General features: G+C 45.6%; 1 protein-coding gene across 1 annotated transcript in view; it reads left to right on the top strand.

The window, feature by feature from the left end:
- Positions 1-20907, top strand: part of TMTC1 (transmembrane and tetratricopeptide repeat containing 1) — a 129476-nt gene that overhangs the window by 84170 nt on the left and 24399 nt on the right. Inside the window, exon 10 of the mRNA XM_010566218.1 lies at positions 7661-7774. Coding sequence (XP_010564520.1) covers positions 7661-7774 — 114 coding nt within the window. The remainder of the gene's footprint in view (positions 1-7660; positions 7775-20907) is intronic.

Genomic DNA, 20907 nt, shown 5'->3' with positions numbered 1-20907 from the left:
ATGTATTGCATTTGCCTCCAGCTGCTTTCAGCAGTTGTCTAATTGTGAAGTAATTGCAGAAATGCAGGTGATCTGCACACGGGTTGCTTAGCTTTATTTTCTAACTTATTGGCCAGAGCAAAGTTTAATTTATGCAGCACTGAAGAGTATGGAATTATTTTTCATGTGTACCGTTCAGTCTTCAGGAAACACCATTGAAGTGGTTGGAGCTCTGTTAGTGAGATTTTTTTTTCAGAAAAATCTGGAATAGGGGTTTCTTTGCTGTGACATGATTCATTGCCCATCACCCTGAAACGCTGTTTGGTGTTCAAACAAAAGCAGCCATGGTGACCGGTCTGGGCTCGCGCAGCGATCCCTGTGAAGCACACCTCCAGTCCAAACCCCTCTGGCTAACGGTGGCCGCTCGGAGGAAAGCCGGACGCCTTTCCAAGTTGGATGACTCCCTTGTTGAAAGGGGGGTGGGAAGATGGCAATTCCATATGCCGAGTTGCAGGCATCACCTGGTATCACGTTGTATACGGTTGTGGTGACCCGTGTTTAAGAACAATGAAGCTGAAATGGAGCAGGTGACAGGAGGACATCTCCTCCTACTAAGGAGCACTCTTGGGATGATATGGGGTGCCAGGGGGTCTGTTGCAGAAGTGGAGGATAAGGTTATGTCTGCTTAGTTAGATGCAAATGGACTTCTGTTCATCCTACCTCTGTTCAAAGCAGGGTGACCATCAGCCAGCCCAAATTCAGAAACTGTGCCACTGCTTCAATGCAGCACTGAGGTGGAGCTAATATACTTTGCTCAAGGTAGGGATTTGGTGTTGCCCAGGGTAGTACGCAGGGCTCGGTGGCTTGGGTCAAGCTGGCTCACTCTTCAGTTCAGGTCTTTTGGGGACAATTCCAGGAGAGAGATCTGCCCTGGGCTTTTGAGGAGAAGGCAAGAACGTAGGTGTGCTCCTGCTGGGTCACCTTGTATTGTGAGCAATCCTGAGAGCAATCAGGAGCAGATGCCTAGAAAAGCAATGTAAGAACAGGGCCAGCAACAGCGATGCTTCTCTCGAGTCCTTTCCCAGCTTGCAGTAATCTGCAGTTTAAAGACTTCCTGAGTCCGGAGTTACTTGCTTTTTTTGCTTTTAACAGCCACTGACGGACTTTTCTTCCATTAATGTCTCTGACTGCTTTTTCAAATCTATTTATAGTTTTGGCTTCTACAGCATCCTGTGCACTGGGCTCTGTTGTTAAATTACACAGTGTGCACACTAAGATTTACCTTCTGTGTCCTGTGAGCCTTCTGCCTGATCATCTTGTTTGGTGACCCCTAGTTCTGGTGTTCTGAATAATGAGTGAGTAACCATCAGCTTGTCGCTTGTCCTCTGCCTTCCATGCCTTTACCCTCATGCCCTCACCAAAGGCTGTCTCTTTTTCACACTGGAGTCTGCCAGTTTTGAACTCTCCTCATATGGAAGCTGTTCTGCATTTCTGATCCTGCTTGACAGTCTTCGCTGGATGCTTTCAAACTCTAATCTGTCCTTTTGAGAAGGAGAGCAGAATCACCTTTCAAGAGATACGTGCAGCACAGTAACGTAGGACTGCTTTCCGGTTTTTGTTCTCTTCTCCTACTAATCCCTGATCTTCCACCTGCCTTTTGTGACCTCTCCTAAGCACCGGGTGTTATTTTCAGAGCACTGTCCACACAAACCCCAAGGTACCTCTTGTGAGTGGAATTGTCTGATTTATAGACATCAGTCTGTGTGCAGATTTACGCAGATTTAGAGTGTGTGTGTGTGTACACACTCTCTGATACTTGTGCCTGTACCAGAATTGCATTTCGTCTGCCACCTTCTTGCCCAGCCTTCAATACTGTGAGATCCTTCTACAACAGTTTGTGGTTAGCTTTAATTCCTGCAGTGTAATTCACATCGGTGTTATCAGCAAACGTGTTGCCTCCCTGTTTGCTCCCTTTTCAAGATCCTTTGTGAACCCATGAAGCAGCTCAGATGCCACTGCATGTCTCTTGGGAGCCCTGCTTGCAGTCTTCTCCAGTTGTAGAAACTGTTCACATACTTGTGCTCTTTGCTTGCTGTCTTTCAACTAAGTATTGATTCAGGAGAGGACCTTCCCTCTTACTCCATGATGCCTTTAAGAAATTGGAAGTCTTTAGTGAGGGATTTTATCAAAAGCCTTTTTGAACATTTAAGTGCACAACATTGATGTATGTGATTCTGACTGGGCTATATTTGGATTTTCATAAAAGCTTTCCATAGCTTCAGTACCACATACCTGTTGCGTCTTATCAAAGAACAACAGAGCTGCCCAACTAACTTCTTTCTGCAAAATACAAGGTTAATTCTTCTCTGTTGGATTGTAGTTATCCAGAACTTCGCTAGAACTAGTCTTTATTATGGTTTTCCCCAAATTACCTGGAGTGGAAATCGGACTTGCTGGTCTGTTGCCCCCCAGATCTCTCCCCTGGAGCCAAATGACATCATGTTCATCACCTCCCATTTCTCTAGTGCCAACCTCATTGAAATGATAGGCTACATACTGCAGCTAATAGCAGCTTCATGTTTGGTTTCCTTTGGATGCATACTACCAGGCCCAATGTATTAATAACTATTCTTGGTGTTGATTTGTTTTAAAGCGTATTTTACTGCCACTTCAGTTTGAGACAGTGCTTCGGACTTGCCCCTGTAAGGAAAGGCTCCCGTGTGGCAACCTCCTTCAGTTCTCCTGTAGTGAGCACTGGTGCAGATAATCCATTTAGCTTTTCTGCCGTGGCCTTTTCTTCTTCAAGCACTACTTTTAGACCTCCATCATCTATTTGCCTTAGGGGATCTTTGGCAGGTTTCCTGTATGTGATGTATTTCATTATTAGCTTTGATGGCTTTAGCAAGTTTTTCCTTAAATCTCTTTTGGTCTGCCTAATTATCATTTATGTTTAACTTGCTGAAGTTTATACTCTTTTCCTTTTTCCTTCTGTCACTGTGATGTTTGCTTTTTAAAGGGTATTTTTCATTTCTCATAGTCGTCTTTACTATGCTGTTTAACCATATTGGCCTGCTTGTTGTCCTTTTAAGATTTTCTTTGATAGGTGTTATACATCTCTTGTGAATCTGTAATATGGTAGGACTCTTCTTATTGATGGGAAGGAAAAGAAAAAGAAGAATAGTATAGCAAGAAGATAATGTCATCCCAGGAGTGGGAGATCTCGTCTTTGGGGCAGAAGGAGGAGGCTATGTATAGGCTGATGAGGAGAGGAGGGAGAAGTGGATGGAGGCATGCACAACAGCAGTAAATTAGAAAGGACAGACCAGGAGGAGGAGATAAGGAACAGTAAAGAAGTATGAGGGAAAATAATAAGGAAACAGAGCAAATCTATAGATGTGGGAAAGGAGACATAAATCAACCTACTTGGTAGTCTCTGTGTGTGTTGAATTTTTTTTTTTTAAGAAGTATATGCTGAGAGAATCTGTACTCCCATTCCTAGTTCTTCATTCTTCTTTTTCCAGTTGCTTCTTTAATTAAATACTGCTTTTTCCCTCCTATTACTTTTTTCCCTTCACCTCTACTTTCCATTCCTGCATTTGCTTGGATGTGTTTCTTCAGGGTCGATCTGTCTTGATTCCCTTGGCTAAGACCTGTTCTGCTATACACGCTTTTTCTACACTGGTCCAGGGGACGTTTGTATACTGAGCATGGTACCAGTTCTGTGCTTGTACCCCATTTTGTCCCGTTCCCAAGGCTTACCGTGCTTTGACATTGTGTGGCAGCACTGTTGCCATCTCTGGGCCATCCTGACTCTCAGTCTCCAGCCCAGGGGCCAAGTTTCCTGGATGCAGAAATCCTGCTGGGTCTTGGCTGAAGGCAGCAGTGTGCGGGAGGGTGCTGGTGTCTGAGGAAATGATGCATTGACACATAGGTGCACAAGCATATGTGCAAAGACTAAATGAGAAGCAAATGAACCACAAGACATGGCCAAATATATAGAGATCTAGGTATTTGAAGCATATTATTCCAACAGATCTCTAGAAGCCCCAAGCAGTTTGTCTTACTGTATTGGCAGGTGGGCTGGGAGGGCTTATTTGTTAAATATTTAAGGAACTACAGTATAGAGCAAATGCACAGGCCAGGAGCTAAGGCTCCTCAGGCTCCAACTGCGGTCAGCGTTGATGTCTGAAGCCAGGGAGAGGGAGGTGAGGTCTGTGGGCTAACCTCTGCATCCGCCGTACCGACCTTTTCAAGGTCTGTCAAGCTGCCATGTTTCCTGTTGCTCCTAGAAAGCATCTGCATGCACTGCCCACGTTCGTGACAGTGCCTGGAAACGCAGTTGTAACCAGCAAAGGAACTGTAGAAAAGCGGCACTTTCTTAGTCAGCAGTTTTCTCCCCCAAGACAGGTCTGCTGACTTCAGTAATTTGCAAAAACCATCCCAGCCCCAAAGGTGGCATTTACTACTGTGTTATTTTGTTAATTCTGAAAGCTAGCGTGGCTGAGGAGAGCAAGGCCTGTTGCTTTTTGTGCATCTTCTATAGAACAGTTTAATATAGCCCAACATTGATACCTGTGAAATCAATACATGGGTAGGAGGCCAAGGGAAGCGGTTGTTTGTGTCATCCAGAGAATAATTTGCTGTAGAGAACCTTTATTGATGACAGTGATGCCCAAAGCAGAGGAGACCCCATTGGTCTCCCAGGGCTGCTGCTGAGGCAGAAGTGGCCCATTCCCTTGTAAACTGAGCTCTTTTCATATGGAAATCACAGAAAATCAATGAAGCCTCTGCCCTGCACCCAGTCATTTTGCAGAGCAGAACATGCATTTAGGAAAACAACAGAGGGGATCACAAGAGACTTTTCACAACTGAAGTGGGATTTGGGCAATGCTGGTATTTGAGATTGGAAAATACCAGTGGTATTTTATTTCTCTGATTTATGGCTAATAGGCTTTTGCCTTTCCATGGAGAGGAAGCGTTACGTAAAAGGGTTTGCCTATTGTTTATTTTCCATTTATGTCGCTTACTGCTGTCGTAGAAGTCAAAAGGGAAGGAAATCCTCGGAAGAAGTGACGTCTGATTTTGGTAGGCTTGTTTCTGGCTGGCGCCAGATCGGTGGCCATAGGTTTTCAGAAGGGCATGTGTGAGCCGGGCCGGGGAAGAGGGAAATAGGAGAGTTTGGAAAAGCACACTGGAAAATTAGATTGAAATTGTGAGAGACTGGGGGCTTGTGGGAAGCAGAAATGGAAAAACATTGTGTTCTGCTTTGTTATTTGTACTCCACCCTTTCCTGCTTGGCTTTCATTGTGGACATTATTGTTTCCTCTGTCAACGAGCAAACAGTGTTCTTGGCTGGTCAAGAATCAATTAGCAGGAGTGTTTGCCTAAACTCTCCTAAAAAATCCCCTCCGTGTCCAGCGCTGTGTTTGCTGCTACCTCCCACAGCGCAGAGACTCCAAGCAGCCTCAGTCATTGCTATGTGCATTTGCAACGTGAAACACCCCCCTCCCCACCCATGCGAGGAGAATAAATAGGTCAGGGAGCGCGAGTGGTGTGATGCAGAAGAGAGCATCGTAAGAACCCAAACCGATTTCTGCCTTTCCTGTGTCACCTGCACCTCCAGCAGAAGAATGCAGATGAAAGAAACTTTATTAGTGACGTTTTAATAAATGGGACCAGCAGGATTAATAATAAATTCTATTTAAAGGGAAACAGTCCAGAATTAAAATATTTAAACATATGCATCTTACTGTTAAAACCGTATCTCATTAGAACTGAAGTACTTGTGCATATATAATGTACTCCTCACCATTAACTCAGTTTGCTCTGTTTCAGCAGGGACTGTAGCAGAGCCAGCAACTTATTGCACGTAGCTCTGAGAGAGCAGCAGTTTTGAGTGCCTGTCCGTGTGTCTGCCTGTAATGCTGGCGCTGATGTAATGAAACCCTCTCTGTATAAGAATTAATATTCCCGTAATGCCCAGAGGTTGTAAGTGTGTAGTTAATAGCTCCCAAGGCCAATGGAAATTAACACAGCCATAGCAGTCACACATTACTTGCTGCTGGTGCAGTATATCTTTGTGAAAACTAATATAGAAAATCATTCTCTTAAGAATAGCATCAATTAACTGATTTAATTCGGCGATTAGTCACAAAATGTCTTATTCCTGTAGTGCTCCCAGTAAGTAATTTGGAAATACCTGATGATTAGGAAGCCAAATGCAAGGTGTATTTTTAATTTCAGTAGGCAAACCGTGGCTGTGTTGTGCTGAACTCTGTAAGGCAGCCGTGGGCGAAGCTTTGGAAGCTTTCACAAGTAGGCATTAGCGATGCTTGATACCACTGGCTGCACATAACCAAAAATATACCGTATTTGCCACTACGATTCTCCAGTGCTGTTTTACAATGAATTCCCTGACAAAGGGTTTCTGCAGCCGTGGGTGCATTCGCCCCATGGGAGAGGGTGTGCACCCTACTGTAGGGGCTGTGTGCGACCCTGTCTCGTTATGATTAACTTCCATGCCCACCAAAGTTAAACAGGAGAGACAGACAAGGCAAAGTAACAAGACTTGGGAATTTCCTAATCTTTGCTTTTCCTACCTGAGGTAGGAGGGTCAGGGATGATGGGGAGAGAAAAGAGAGCAGCTGGCAGGAACCTGCTTGTGAGCAAGAAACAGCGCTTTGTCTGCTTTTACGTGAACAGATTCGTCCATCCTTATTTCCCATTACCTCAGAGAGCCCCTATATATGTGCTGGAAAGGATTTCCCCATTAAACAGAGTACTGACTTCTCTGGATTCTTGCAGAGGAAATGTTTCCATGGCGTACGTGCTCCTGTGATTTCTTTCTCTCTTTAACCTTGAAACAGCATTTCCTCTAGCTGTGCAAGGTGTACCTTGCTTTCTGTGCTCTCAAGTAAATAAGCATATGCTGGCTCTTCTTTTGTCTTTGTGCCCTCATTATTAATTCCAAATGCTGAGTACAATCTACAGGAGGCAGGAGACGACGGGAGGGACGGGGTGTCTGTGCAGCCACATGTCCTCAGTCATGTGCTATAATGCCAGAGTGTACAACTTGCCAGCTAAGGGTGAGAGTCCCATTAGCCCTCACCTCCTGGCCATGCTCTGCTCAGCGCTAAGCTGTGCATACGTGCTGGCTCGGCGCTCAGAGTATGCTATGCGTCCCCTCTAGTGGCTGATGTGCATGGAAAAGAGACCTTCTTTCTGGTAGCTGCAGCTGACAGATTTAAATCAAGATTTTCATAAGGCACTTCGTGACACTCAGGTTTAAGCAGGGACCCTGTTATGGCTGTGTTACAGAAAGTACTGTATGCTTTCCCTCTAAATATTAGCCTTTTTTAGAGTCTTTCAATTTAATAATTCAGATTTTGAAATACACCAGTATCTGGCCACAGGGAGTGTTGCAGTGTTGGTGACAGTGTCCAGGACGAGTTGAATCGCTGCTGCGTATTTATGTCCGCCTGGGGCACGTGGTGTACCAGTGCGTGGGGCAAGCTTGGGGTTGTAACTTGAGTTGTGTTGGCACGAGTGCGCAGGAGGTGATGAGGTGCTCAAAATCAGAGCAAACTTTTCGGAACAAAGGGACCGTGAGAAGAAGGTGGACCTTGGGGAAGGTGGGGTAACCTGGCCGCTAACACCATCCTGCTTCTGTTCCTCTTTGCAGCTCAGGAGTGAAGACCCTGCCCCACAACGCCAAGGTGCACTACAACTACGCCAATTTTCTGAAAGACCAGGGCCGTAATGTTGAGGCGATCTACCACTACAAAACTGCTCTCAAGTAAGTCCCTTAAGGGCCCAGTGGGGCTGTGGCCGTGCAGTGCAGCCTGCTGTTAGCCCAGCCCTTCCCTGCCAGGCATGGGGCGAGTTGCCTGCTCCTCACCCCTGGCTCCTGGGGGCAGCTCAGCTTTCGGAGGCTGGGAAAGTTCCCTGGCTCCGTGTTTGTGTGTCATTAAATGAGGTAGCCTGGCGTCCCTCCAGCTCCACGTGTGCATGTGTGTGTGTGTGCACACTTCAATATATGAGATAGAAATGTTACCATAGCTACACATTGAGCAATGAGGTGTATTTTACACAGCTGAATGTATGCTGGTAAGCAGGAGGTAGTTGTCATAAATGCATTTTCAGGTTCCTGGGCCATTTATCTTAGTAAATTGTTAATGGTGCATGCCTGGAAAATGCCAGTGCTGTAGCCATCTGAAATGCAGTAATAATAATAGTACTTACTACTTGTATTGAGGCTTCTGTCCACAGAGCTTTGCATGAACACTAAACTAATTGATCCTGAAAATGCTCCTGTGCAGTAACAGGGTAAATATCGTTACTGTGGTTTTGTACAGGGAGAAGCTGAAGCAGGAGGGTGAATTGCCTTGCCCATAGATGCATGGTAAATCTGAGCCCAGGGCTGGGCTGTAAGATGGGACATGTCCCGTGGTACCTCTGAAGGACCCTCCTGACCACGCGCGGACGGGGTTACTCCCTGCAAGCAGCATCCCTCTGCTTGCAGCTCCTGCCGGTGCTGTTAGTGCAGCTCAGCTGGGGCCTCAGTTGCTCCCTGCTGCCCGGGCAGTGCTCGGTGCAGTAAGCACGGTACCCCAGTTCCCCAAACCTCTCCTCTCTGGTCCTGGGGGCTTGGGAGAAGGGACAGGCCCCTCAGGGGAGTGGGTGCAGGGAAAAGAGCAGGGGAGAGTGGCAAGGAAAAGCAAACATGGAGGATGCAGATAATGTCTTTGGGAATAAAAGCATGTGTGGGAAGGACAGACAAGGTGAGGAGTGGCTCTGATGGACAGCAAGGGCAGAGCTCGGTTCCATAGGGCACATCAGGAGGTGCAAAAAATGTTCTTTCCTGACATGTGGTGTGGCAGGAAACTCCAGAAATTACATCTATGTTTTGTCTTCTGGCCAGCTGACAGGGTTATATGAAAGGCTCTCCAAGGGCTCCTAACCCGCCCAGGTTAAACTGGGAGGACAGGATTTCATTGTCGCTGAGGAGGGCCTGAACCTGGGAGAAGGTGATTTGTAGCTTTTTTGAGCAGCATCCTGTTCTGGTTTACCATGCTGGGCATTTAGGAAGTCATTTAGAAAAACCTCCATCTTATTTTTTTAATGTTTCCAGGAATGGAAAATCCAGCACAACCATCAATAAATTGTACTGAAGGTTAATTACCTTGGCTGTTGACAATGTCCTCCTTTATTTTTGGTCTGATTTGTTTAACGTCAGCTTCCAGTCGTTGAATTTGTTTACACCTTTAAATGCCACACTGAATGGAGCCATTACCCCAAGTCTGTTTTCCATAGAGTGATCAACTCCTCCCTTAACCTGCTGCTTGATACAACCCACTGATGTAGCTGCTGGCATTTTCAGTGTTATGTGAGTTTTTGCAGTCCTCCAGTCGTTCCTGTAGCTAGTCTCTGAACTTTCTCCAACTTACCAGAAAATCCCATTGCAAGTTAAAAAGAAGGGGGACTAACAAAAATTATCCAAGCCCTGCAGTGAACATGCTAGTACACAGAGTGTAACGTAACTGCTCCTACCGACATTGCCTCTGCTTGTGTAAATGGGATTTGCTGACAAAAGATTTTGCTCTTCTCTAACTCAGCAGCACCCATTTATTATAATTATAATGCTGTCTTCTGCTCTGCAGTATTTCAATTATGAAAGAGTCTGTTTTGAGAACTGACCGCAAACATTCCCTCAACTTTATTAAATAGCACAGTTTGTGCTGATGGTATTGTTTATAGAGCATCCGAAGCCTTTTCGGGGCTTGGAGCCACGCAGAACCAACTATGCCCTTCTCTAGGTGCTCAGTGTCTCAGTGACACCGGTGCTTGTGCTCCTCTTGCTTCAGTAATTTCAGGATTAGTTGGCTCTTTTGAAAAGCGAGGCTCTGTCCCCATCTTGCATGTTTGCTATCTGAGCCGGTAGCGCAAACCAGGAGTCGGGAGTCTCCTACTGGCTCCCTCACTGGGAAGCTGCATTACTTGGTCCCACTACCTTGTCTCTCTGCACTTAGGCTTTCCTTATTTTTACCCCTTCCCACGCCTGTAGCAGGGAAATTGCCGTGTGATAAGCAATAAACCAGCGTGCGTAGCGTGTTCTCCTGTTGAGAATTACGTTCTCTGTTTTCCCCTCAGACATGCCCCTTCTGAAGCGCCTGGGGTTGTGTGTAGGCCTTGCAGCCTCCGCCAGGTGCCTATGCGTGATGGCTGCGTTGAAGCGGTGGAGAAGGTGATGGGTGTGGGACAGGCAAGATGGTGGTGGATACAGTGGAAGACCCTAGACAGGTATCGCAGATAAGAACAGACTTCATGTCCAAGCTGTTTACCCATCCTCACGGGCTCCAGCGGTGCAATTGCTGCTCTGATTGTAGACCAATTACTCTACAATTAGAAGGAAGTAGTAGCTGTAATACTCTGACCAGGTTTTGATGGTTCAGGGTATTTTTGGCCACTGGCCTGACCTTAAAATGCAAGAACAGCTGAGAAGCTGAGGCACCACTCACTCTATGAATTTCCTCATCAGGGAGTAGGCAGTGCTAACACAACCAGCTTCCCTCATTTACCCCAGGTACCCCTCAGTGGGTGTCTGCTTTCGGGGTGAGTCCGGGTGGATCCACACTGCCCGGGTTACAGAAAATGCAAGCTACTCGAGAGGCTTCGCAATCCGGCAGCAGCACCGTCAGAAGTATGGGAGATCAAAATATCATATCTGCCTAGCGTGCAGTGAGCAGATCAATAAGGGAATTAATAAGGAAATGGAGTGAATAAGGACACGGGCTGCCACCACCGCCACCCGGGAGGGAGCTCCTGGGAGGTGGGAAAGGGAGAGCTGCGTCGCCCTGGACCGGCTTTGTCTGAGGCACGTGGATGATGGCTCATCCATCATTCCAGCTCGCTTCTAAAGCTTGTGCCAAATTACAATGTAGGTCTGCTTGATCTCTGGTGAATGAGTCTAACTGTTTGCTAAACAAAAGTGATCCTGTCAGTCGCACTCGGCTGCTTGAACCGCTTGCAATTACCATTCCACCAACATAATGATGCGTTTCTACGAGCTGCTTCTCTGCCAGAAGTGTCGGTTGCCATGTAGCTATTTAGCGAAACAAAGGTTGCCATTGCTCCTGTGAAGTAGGCAGGTGATGTTGTAGCTATAGCTGTGGGAAAGGATGTTGAAGTGCACACGGGTTACGTGGTGAAATAATAGCAATTGAGACTAAATCCTGGGAAAGTTGATTCCCGGTGCTTTAATCGCTTGCTCCCATTCCTGCTTTCAAAGGCAGGCAGGATCCTCTGCTGGCACGTGTTGGTGTATCTCTGTTAACTTCAGGGCAGATAAATGATGGAGGAGAAGAATGTATTTTCTCTGACAGTGAAACTGCAGGGCAGGTTTCCAAGGCAAACTCAGCAGCTGATCCCGACAACCACCTGTTGATGCCATTGTAAGTGGCCTGTCAAAAAACTCATTCCTCACCACAGCCCAGGTGCCAGTGACACAACATCCTGACTTAGGTGATTAGTGCAATCTAATCATGCTGTCCAAGAGTGGGGGAAATGAAAACTGAAATGAAATGCAAAAAAGGAGAACAACATTTGGATTGGAGACGAGGAGAATGAAAAGAAAAAAAGTTCTGTGTACGTAGGAAAAGCTCCTCCTGTACGTTGGGTTCCTGAAAGGAGAATGGAAGCGGAGCCCTTCGGACATGCAAGACGAGTTACCTGTAAAGCAGACTTGATGAACAGCTGGCGTTCTGCAGTTGTAGCAGTGGGTTATAAACCTTTCAGTTTACTTTCAGTAAAACAAGAAAAACACTGCTGGATTAGACTGCTTGACTGGTTTGGCTGACATATGGTAGTGACCCCAGGAGATACTTGGGGTTTTTTTCCTGCAAAAAGTAAAGGCCAGAAATACTCAGTCTGAGATGTGAGTTGACCATGGCTACTCTGAAAGCTGGCCTTAACATTCTTGCTGCTGCTTCTGCTGCAGATTTGTGGCTGTTGCTAGGAATTTCAGAGACCCCCTGTTCCTGGAGGTCAAACAGTGCTGGTCTTATCCAAAATAAAACTTGTCTTGCCGCTGTTTTGTTTGAGTGAGAATATGAGATCATGCAACCTCATGCAAATATGAAGAACAACTCTGATGTGCTAATGAAGACATTTTTGCTGTTATTGATAGTTACCAAGCTTTTGTCCTGCTTCTCCTCAGCCTTGCTTCCTTGACGTTGCTGTTGAGACTGTTTTATTGCTCCTCAGGAATGCACATGAGCTGACATGCAGAGAGAGAAAAACAGTAGAGCCTTAAAACCCATTTGATGAACATTCGTTATGTCTTTAATAACACTTTGAACAATGGGGGGGGGGGTGGTGGAATTCACCTTCCCTGCTGCAGTTGCACTCATTCAAAATTTTAATTCCCAAACCAGCTCTGTCTTACCGTCTGTGTTTGTTGCCAGGGCCGTGCTTCCCATGGATGGCAGATTGATGTGAGCAACAGCGGGTGAGGCTGAAGGAGGTTGCTGGGTTTCTTGCTGAAGTCGGGTGAATAAATGCGCTAACAATAGTTCTGTGCTATTCAAGCTACATTTCTGTGTTTGGCAGAAGTTCAACATCTAAAAATTCATGCTTGCACTTTTGGATATAAAAACATATAGATTTGCTCTTAATTAAAAAATGTCAGTAGAGTATTGTGTTTAAGTTAACAGTGGGGGAGAAAGAGTTATCTTTGTGTGAAGGCAGATGCTGTGACCATCAAATGATACAAAACGGTTGAATCATAACTGAATTATTTCTTCATAACTGATTTTTGCTGGATGAAAGTCACAGAAATGAACTGGGATTGGGTAACTAAAAAAGGAAAAGTGCTGGTAAGAAATAAACACAGACAGTAAGGCTGGGAGGGGGAGAGAGAGAGATTCAGGCTAGCCCTGCAAGCATCGGGCACCTCGGGGCAACCCAGAACTGCTCTCTGGGGTGTTGCTCTTTCGCAACAGAGGCATGGGCAAGTGTGTGACTGACTCTTACCATCAGCGTAATACCTGATAGTAGAGAGTCCTGCAGGAATTATCCACCGTATGTGTAATACTGTGAGTTTGTGTACATAAATGCACTGGTGTGCACACATGAGAGTGCGTACACATCTGCAGTGTGCCTGTGCGTGTACGTGTCCGTCAACAGGTTCATAGCCACAAGCTCCCCTTGGACTTTCTCTGCCAAACACTGCTGACCGAACAGAGTGGGAAGGGGACCAGCCTGCCATGCAGAAACCTCCATTCTCCCTTGTGGCATCTTCCAGAGAAGGGAGCCTCTGGGCAGCAAGCAGGAACCCTCGGGCTGGCTTTCTTTGCGTCTTGAGGAGCTGTTCTGGTGCCCAGCCTTGAGACAGAGGAGGGAGTAGGCCAGGAGGCAGATGAACCAGTATGAAAACTCTTGGTGCTGTGACATGTGTCGTCTAGCTCTTGCAGAGCTTGCAAATAATACAGCTTAGGGCATTGCTCACAGCATGGAAACTGGAAATGCTGGTTTGTGGCATCAAGAAGCATCACGTGATCATGTTTATGTATTCTTGGTACTCGAATGCAGGCTAGATGGGGGAGGGGGGAGGAGTGTGGGTACCACATCCATATCCCTCACTGAGGGAATGAAATTGGTTCATAACATCACTGGAATGGGTAGAAAAGGAGCAAGCAGGGCTGCTCTTTTTCCTCACTCCACTTAGAAATAAAGCCCTAATGCTGTAAGGGAGACTTGGGTTTTTTGCTAAGCTTTCCCACACACCTTCCCACTGGGTTTTTATATATCTTAAATCAACAGTATCTGGGGTTGTTTAAATTCAGTTAAATTGCACTCTCCATGCAGTAAAAAAATTGTGTTCATACAGCCCTTTATGTATGTGTGTGTCTGTGTGTGTGCCTTGAAAATGCCTCTCAGCGTGGACTGCAGGTGGCCTTGGATACCATCTGTGATTTATTTCTGGAAAGAATTAAAATACCAGCACCATTTGTTAGCCTGTTTTTACAGTGAGTCAAAAATGTGCAGCAGTGCTTTGCTGTGAGTGTCAGGGCTGCATTTCCTCCCGAAACCGTGAGTGTCCTTCTGACAGTTAATGTTACTTAGGTCAGGCCCTTGGAGCAAGCCCTCTGGTTAGGCATTTGGTGGAACATCTTCATAGAGACTTCACATAATACCCTGTGTTAGTGGATGTTACAGACTTGAGGCAGATCGTGTCCAAGGAGTCAGAAACATCTTTGCGCAATGTTCTTCTGAATCGCACTTTGACAGTAGGCTTTTGGGGTAGTTGGTGCTCTTGTGTATGTATGTTGTGGCTGTCCTGAAGCTAGACAAAATTGTTGAGTGATTTAATAGTAATTGATGGCTGAAAAGGCTGCCTGATAATTTGAATCAGAGACTTAGTGGCCTTTACAACACAGTGCATAGGATGATGGCCAAATTACTTCAGCCAGTGTAATTTATTTTTGAACCTGTTCTCTATAAAGTGCTAATCCCTGCCTGTTTTGGGGTGTGCTCCACCTCTGCTCAGTTTTTCTGCTTTTTAGTGATCAAACATCAACTAAACGAGCCTTTATTTACTCAAAACCCAAACTGGTGTAAGTGCAACCATGAGCCCTGATGCAGAGGCAGTATGTGTGCAGTGTAACTGCATTGACAGCAATGGAAGCTGGATGTGCCTGCTGGGATGGACAGACATATGTGTAACTTACCCCTGGACACTGGTATTTTCAGGCAGTGTCCCTTCCTAGACCGTGGCTTCAGTCGTGGGTGCAGGTCCTTCTACACTGTCCTTCAGGGACTTACTGGCTTTTCAAATGCATCTTCCTGGAGAAGAGCCCCCATCAGCTATGAGAATGACTGCTCTATAGCCTTCCTCAGACACTGTGTCGTTGCTCTGACTGCTTACGTGTTGGGGACTGGTGCTGAAAATCTGGGGAATGGAAAATGCTTCCCTAACGAAGCTGCAAAGCTGTTGTCTTATTGGGACAAGGCATTTATTTTGATTTTTATATGGGCTATGCAGAGAGAAACTTATGGCTGTATTTTGCTGGTTTTCAAGTCTACTTTTCACATTTGTCTAATGAGAACTTGAAATCCAAGGATTAATTACTCGTTCCCACAGTCATTTCTTTTTCCCTAGCCTGCTGTCCTTGTCTTTATGAAAACTTTGCTCAAAGAATGACCAGGTAGCGCTGGTTATTGTCGTGCTAAATCATCAGAGACTTGCTTTCACTGGTCCTTACCAAGGGTCAGCAGAAAAATTGGTTCCCAGCGTACGTCTGTCAAGGATAACCTTGAGACTTTTCTGTGAAGGCTTGGCGGGAGTAGTTGAGGCACTCTGCTTATCCCCAGACTTTTGAGTGGCCCCTTTGAACAATTTGGGCAGTGCCATAATGGGAGTGCTCTGATTTACACCAAAGACTGAAGCAACCCCCAGACATCTCAGAGACAGCCGTGATCACGGTTGGCAGTATGGGGCTACACAGCTTCCTCCGGCACCTGTGAACCTTGGGAGATGACAGGCGTGATTTCACCCCATCTGCTTAGGTGAGATATATGTTGTTATTTCATCCCCTCATGTAACAGTTTGGTTGTAGAACTCACCCGATGGTCCCCTGTTTGCTATGGCGTCCCTCTAGTTTCTGTGGGCTCTGTGGAGGTGCCTGTACAGTTTGTGCTGTCTGTAAGTCAGGCGTGTCATGAATTATTAGTCGTTTGTTGGGCTTGAGAGGTTTCTGGGATTTTCAGGACTTAGATGTATCCTGCATAAATTCCTTATGTGAGAGCATAAGCAGGCAGCCCAGTTTGATAACCTCATGTTGCCTTGGCACTGCAGGGAACATGTGAGTTTAGCAGGAAACATTTTATTTATTCATATTTAGCTGTGACATTGTTTGACTTAAAATCCTTTTTTTTCTCCGCAGCTTCAACACTTAAGCTTCCACCCATGCCCAAGTTTGAAAATTTAATGAAAATCCATAAATTGTACTATTGTTTAATGTGCTACAAGTTTGTTTTGTAAATGGCATGCTCCTGGATATGTTTGGTTTGGGTTGGTTTTTTTTTTCTTAATGGATGCCAGTCTCAAAGAATTCCTGGGGCTTTTGTCAATTTACAGATTAAATCTATTCAGCTTCTTTTTTTTTCACGTTTCTGTCCTGGAGGGGTTCCCCTTGATATTAGGGCACAGCACGACTGCCATCCCCTGCGCTCTGCCCATCAGCCTTGGAGGCTCACGCTGGTGAAAGAGTTTGCCGGTGGCAGGGCACCCACGAGCTGCTGTTCCTGACGGCTGGGCTGCCAGGCGGGGGGAGAAGCCACACAGCCAGGGCCTTTCTCCCTTCCACCGATCCCCGGCTGAGGTTCAGCACTTGCTGTGTGTACCGAATTGGCCTCTGGAGATCCCAGCTGAGATCAAGATCCCGCTGTGCCGGGCGCTGACCGTAGCTGGAGGCTGTCATCACCACAGAGGGCTTGTGCTGTGAGCGGAGAGGCAGTAGTATGGGGCAGGGAAGTTTCATCGTTCTCGTTTTAGTGACGGGGCACGGAGACCCTGAGAGACAGACTTGTCTCAAGCCGTGTGGGAAATGTGGCAGAGATGAGCACCGTCTCTCAGCGTCCACGTTGTAGGTGCTCAGGCCCCAAATGTGGGTGACTTCTGCCCACTAGACGGTAGAAGACGTTTGAGGTGGGCTGGCCCTCCCGCCCTTCAGCAGCAGCAGGGGGAGGACACCCCAGGTGGGTGTCTGAAATAGTGGTAGGCACTGGTGATCAGGCATGTCCCCCACTGACTGCTTGAGCGGGACCTCCATCAGGACCCGAGCCGGTCCATGTAACACCAGTGAGGACCCTAACGGGACCTGCAGAGCTGCTCAGGGATGCTCTGAGAGCCCCCGGCACCATGCTGGGGTGGGATAGCTCCCTGTCTTATTCCTAGCATTGTGTCAGGCCCTGAGCTGGACCACCTCGTAGCTGGAAATGGGCATGATGTAATATCCAACGCCGGGCCATGCTGTGTACAGCCAGGAGCCTGGCTGCTTTGTCATGCTTTCACTGAAGAAGATTATGCCCGAGGCTTTCAAAGGAACCCAAAAGCATTAGATCTCACTTGCTTGACTTTCAATAGGATTTCCAGGGTTTTTCTGGAAGAAAAAAAAAAAAAAAGTAAAAAATCCCAGCCTGCTACAAACCTTCTGCCAAGCTGAAGGGTGTTACCTTTGAGGAAATATTGATGCAACTACTAAAACTCTTCAAGAGAAACCAGCTGCTGCTTAATACTCCAGGATCATCTCTCCTTCTATAAAAGGAATTCAAATGCTACAAATGGAAGGTCTTTTTGAAAAAGACATAGAATCTGGCTCCGTGACCTGCACATCTCCACATCATGTAGCGCAGCTCTCGGAACAAAGTACCACGCTATAGTGAGGCCATGGCCTGAGTTGTTGCCAGCACAGGATTGTTCCCTGTAGGATGACTGGTCTCTGAATTACATCAAGTCAAGTTTTAATTCAACCTGACATAGAGCTTTATTGAGAACTTACGTAAATAAGTGAAAATGAGTGTGATGTAATATTAAAATTGGAAAATTGGCTTGGAGTAGTATACCAGAGTAAATATAAAACGGGCAGTGTAAAAATTTGGCACAGATGAAACATTATTCACGTAACATTCTTACTTTTGTTGGCAAAATGATGCCAATAAAATATTACGGTATGTGTTGAAATGGGACAAAACGTGCCTTAAAAACAAGTTGCCATGCTGCCAGCAAGTAATTGGGCTTGGGTAATTAAGGCCTGACTCTGCAGGCTTAATCTGGCTGAAGTGAGCCTCCTGGATGTTGAGCGTTGTGGTAGGGTCGCACAGGCACCAGGAGAGCCGAGAGCGGGTAGGAGGGAGGCATCCCGCAGTATGGAGGACTGGTGAGAGGACGTCTGTCCCAGGGCTCTTCAGCCCCTCTTCTTTTGCCAGGAGAGAGGCAACACAACCTGTTTTCTCACGGCGGCACAGCAGTGGTAATTAATCACAGCTGCTTCAAAGGTAGAGCATTCCCTGCGAGTGCTAAGTTTAAATGCATTCTTTAATCAAAAGATGCATTAACAAAAAACAGGCATGCTAGATCTCCCCAGGTGAATCAGTTGCTGATTTTTCTTTCTAGCAGAAATGAATATGCTTGGAGCCCCTTTGAATATTGTGCAAGATGATGCAGGCAGGTTTTTTTCTTGCTGCTGCTGCCGTGGCATGGCCGTTAGGTTAATGATGGCCAGCATGGCTTACAGATTTTATAATGGCTTTAAGGACTCATGTCTCAAGTCACTGGGAACGTTCTTTCAACAGGCTTATCATCGACGCTTGGAGGGTGGCAAGGGGCTGGGCAGAGCCACGGGGAGGTACTGGGATGGGGCATCAGGGAGAGTCATCTTGGTCCCTGATATCTCAGGGCTGTCTGAGCTCTGAGAAGTGGCTCTGGACTGCTTTCAATAACCCCTTTATCATGTGGTGTCCATGGGGGGCTGCCCGGACACCTGAAAGCTGGTATTGCAGCCCTTTCCATGCTGTTCCTGGCAGTTTCCCTGGCTAATTGTGCATTAGCCTGGCCCCATCCCCTGTTGCTCTCTGCCCCTGCGCAGCGATGGCTGTGCAAAACCCACATAATGCTCTTAACAGTGAGCGGGGAGTTGTCACGCTAATGCCTTTTGCCCCCTGAATACTTCTGGCACCAGCCCAAGGGCCATTTAAAGGCAGGACTGCGAGCAGAGCGTGCCAGTTGTTTAAGTGGTCTCTCTCAATCTGAATTAAAAGAATTAAAATTCTTGGTGGATTATAGGTTGTAGTCATGACAACAAATTCCCTCCCTTACTCTTTTTTTCTGAAATTGTCTTGTAGTTCAGATATGTTGCCAAACAAAACCCTTCAATTTTTTTCTTAACTAATGTTTCAGGTAATAACAGCATTAAATTAAAAAGCAAAATAAATGGTCATCAGCGTTTTGATGACTATATATGTTTTATGCCTGGTATCTTCTTGTGAAATGGGAAATCTCTTGACTGTGCGAGTCAATAAGGCTTTTTTGTTCAGTGGTATTAGAGGGAATTTCACTAGCCTAAAAGAAGCGGGGATAATTACTAACGGGAGTTCTTGTGCAGTGTATACCTGTAATAGTTAAAGGGAAAGCTGCTTAAATTTATTCTGACAATTGCAGATGCAGCACTGGAGGAATCATTTGAATTATTCATTCTGCAACAAGGAAACATCCCACTTGTCTTTTCTTTAGAAATGAAATCCCAGCCTGATTTAAAATATACTTTTATGGGTTGGTTTCCTTTTTTTTTTTAAAGTAATTTTGCCGTTTCAAGACTTCTATTATAATCACCTGTGAATGTAGGTTTTTAAAGAAAATTATTCTGATTTCTAAAAGAAAGGTGAAACTGATTTTTTTACATGAACTGCTTCTTGTAGAATAAGTTTAATGAAATTCAGCTTTCTTTCATAAATAATGCAGCACTTGCATTTGATTAGGTGAAGCCTAGAGGAATTTCTACCTAATCAGATGCATAGCAAAAAGGATATTGCCTGCAGACTGTTACCATTATCAATGGTGGTGGCAAGGAAAGTACAGCTCCGTGTGTGTCCAGATTGAAAGCTTTGTTTCTTAAGAGAAGTTGCAAAACAAAGTATATATGTTCCAACTGATTCCTTGCATCTCAGAGTGTCCTGACTATTTGTAAAACAAGGTCTGGCTTCTAAGTATTATCATTATTGTGGCATGAAGAAACTTCAGGTTAACTGGAGACCGCCTGTCCTGGTTATGTGTTTCTGACCCTTCCAAGAAATAAATATATGTGGGGAAGAGACAATCTTTGCATCAGAGAGCTTATGGTCCAAATAAGCAAAGTAGACATTGGGAATAATTGGGACCAATTCCAAAAGTCTTGAAAAACAGCACAAACCTCATGATACCATAAAAAATAGAAAAAAAAGATGTACGTGTGCCTCCATTCATTAAAACAATAGATCACATACAGCAAAAAGCAAACCAGTTTGCAAATGGTGTATCTGCAAGTTTTGCAGAAACATTTTGAGAGTTCTTGAGTAAATGTTGCTTTAATTAGTCACTTGTGGTCAAGTTTTATGCTGTTCTGTAAATCCAGCCGCAAGACTTTGTTCTAGTCTGTTTTTATCCCCAGGAAGCTGTTACTAACAGCAGGGGGTGTGCGTGAACAGAGGGTAGTTTGAATAAGGCCTTTAGTCAACATCCATATTAATAAATAAAAAAGGGTCTGGTCTCCATTCTCTAGCCCTGAGGCCAACTGGCATAAATTGACCTGCAAGTATTCCATAAGTGTTTGTATCCTCTGAGAGACAGCGGCTGAGCCCAAGCTGGCTTTTGGGACCAAACCCTGGTCTGGGTTCAGCCCTGGACCACGCCTGGGAACTATTTGTGGCTGGTGTGAAACTGTTAGGGATCATGTTAACAATATAACAGCGTGGATGGTCATGGGCTCAGCCTCTGGGTCTGGTTACTTTCCTGGAGGTGACGCCCTCTTAGGGCTTGGTTATGCTCTCTGCTGAACTCAGTTGAGTGGCATCTTGCTCTACTGCTGTAATAAAGTAATATTTTAAATAAAACTATAAAGAACTGAACCCTGACGGCAAAGCCCAACACCACTGCCTTATCTCACTGTGCTCAGATTTTTCTCTTAACGTTTGTTCAGATATGTAAAATTGCAAATGTTGGAAGTTCTTCAGGCCAGATGCTAAGCGGGTTTAAGCTGACAATTCGTGCTAGCTGAGGTTCTGTTTTTTCACTTATATTTCTTGGAAAGGGCAATGAGATGTAATGAATAAATGTAAAACACAAGAAATAGAGCCCAAGATACATGGGAGACGTGCTTGCATCCTGTGATTTGCTGT

Source organism: Haliaeetus leucocephalus, unplaced genomic scaffold, assembly GCF_000737465.1.
Source record: "Haliaeetus leucocephalus isolate CR32 unplaced genomic scaffold, Haliaeetus_leucocephalus-4.0 Scaffold206, whole genome shotgun sequence".
NCBI lineage: Eukaryota > Metazoa > Chordata > Aves > Accipitriformes > Accipitridae > Haliaeetus > Haliaeetus leucocephalus.
Note: the sequence above shows the minus strand (reverse complement) of the source record. Positions and strands in the feature narration are given on the sequence as shown.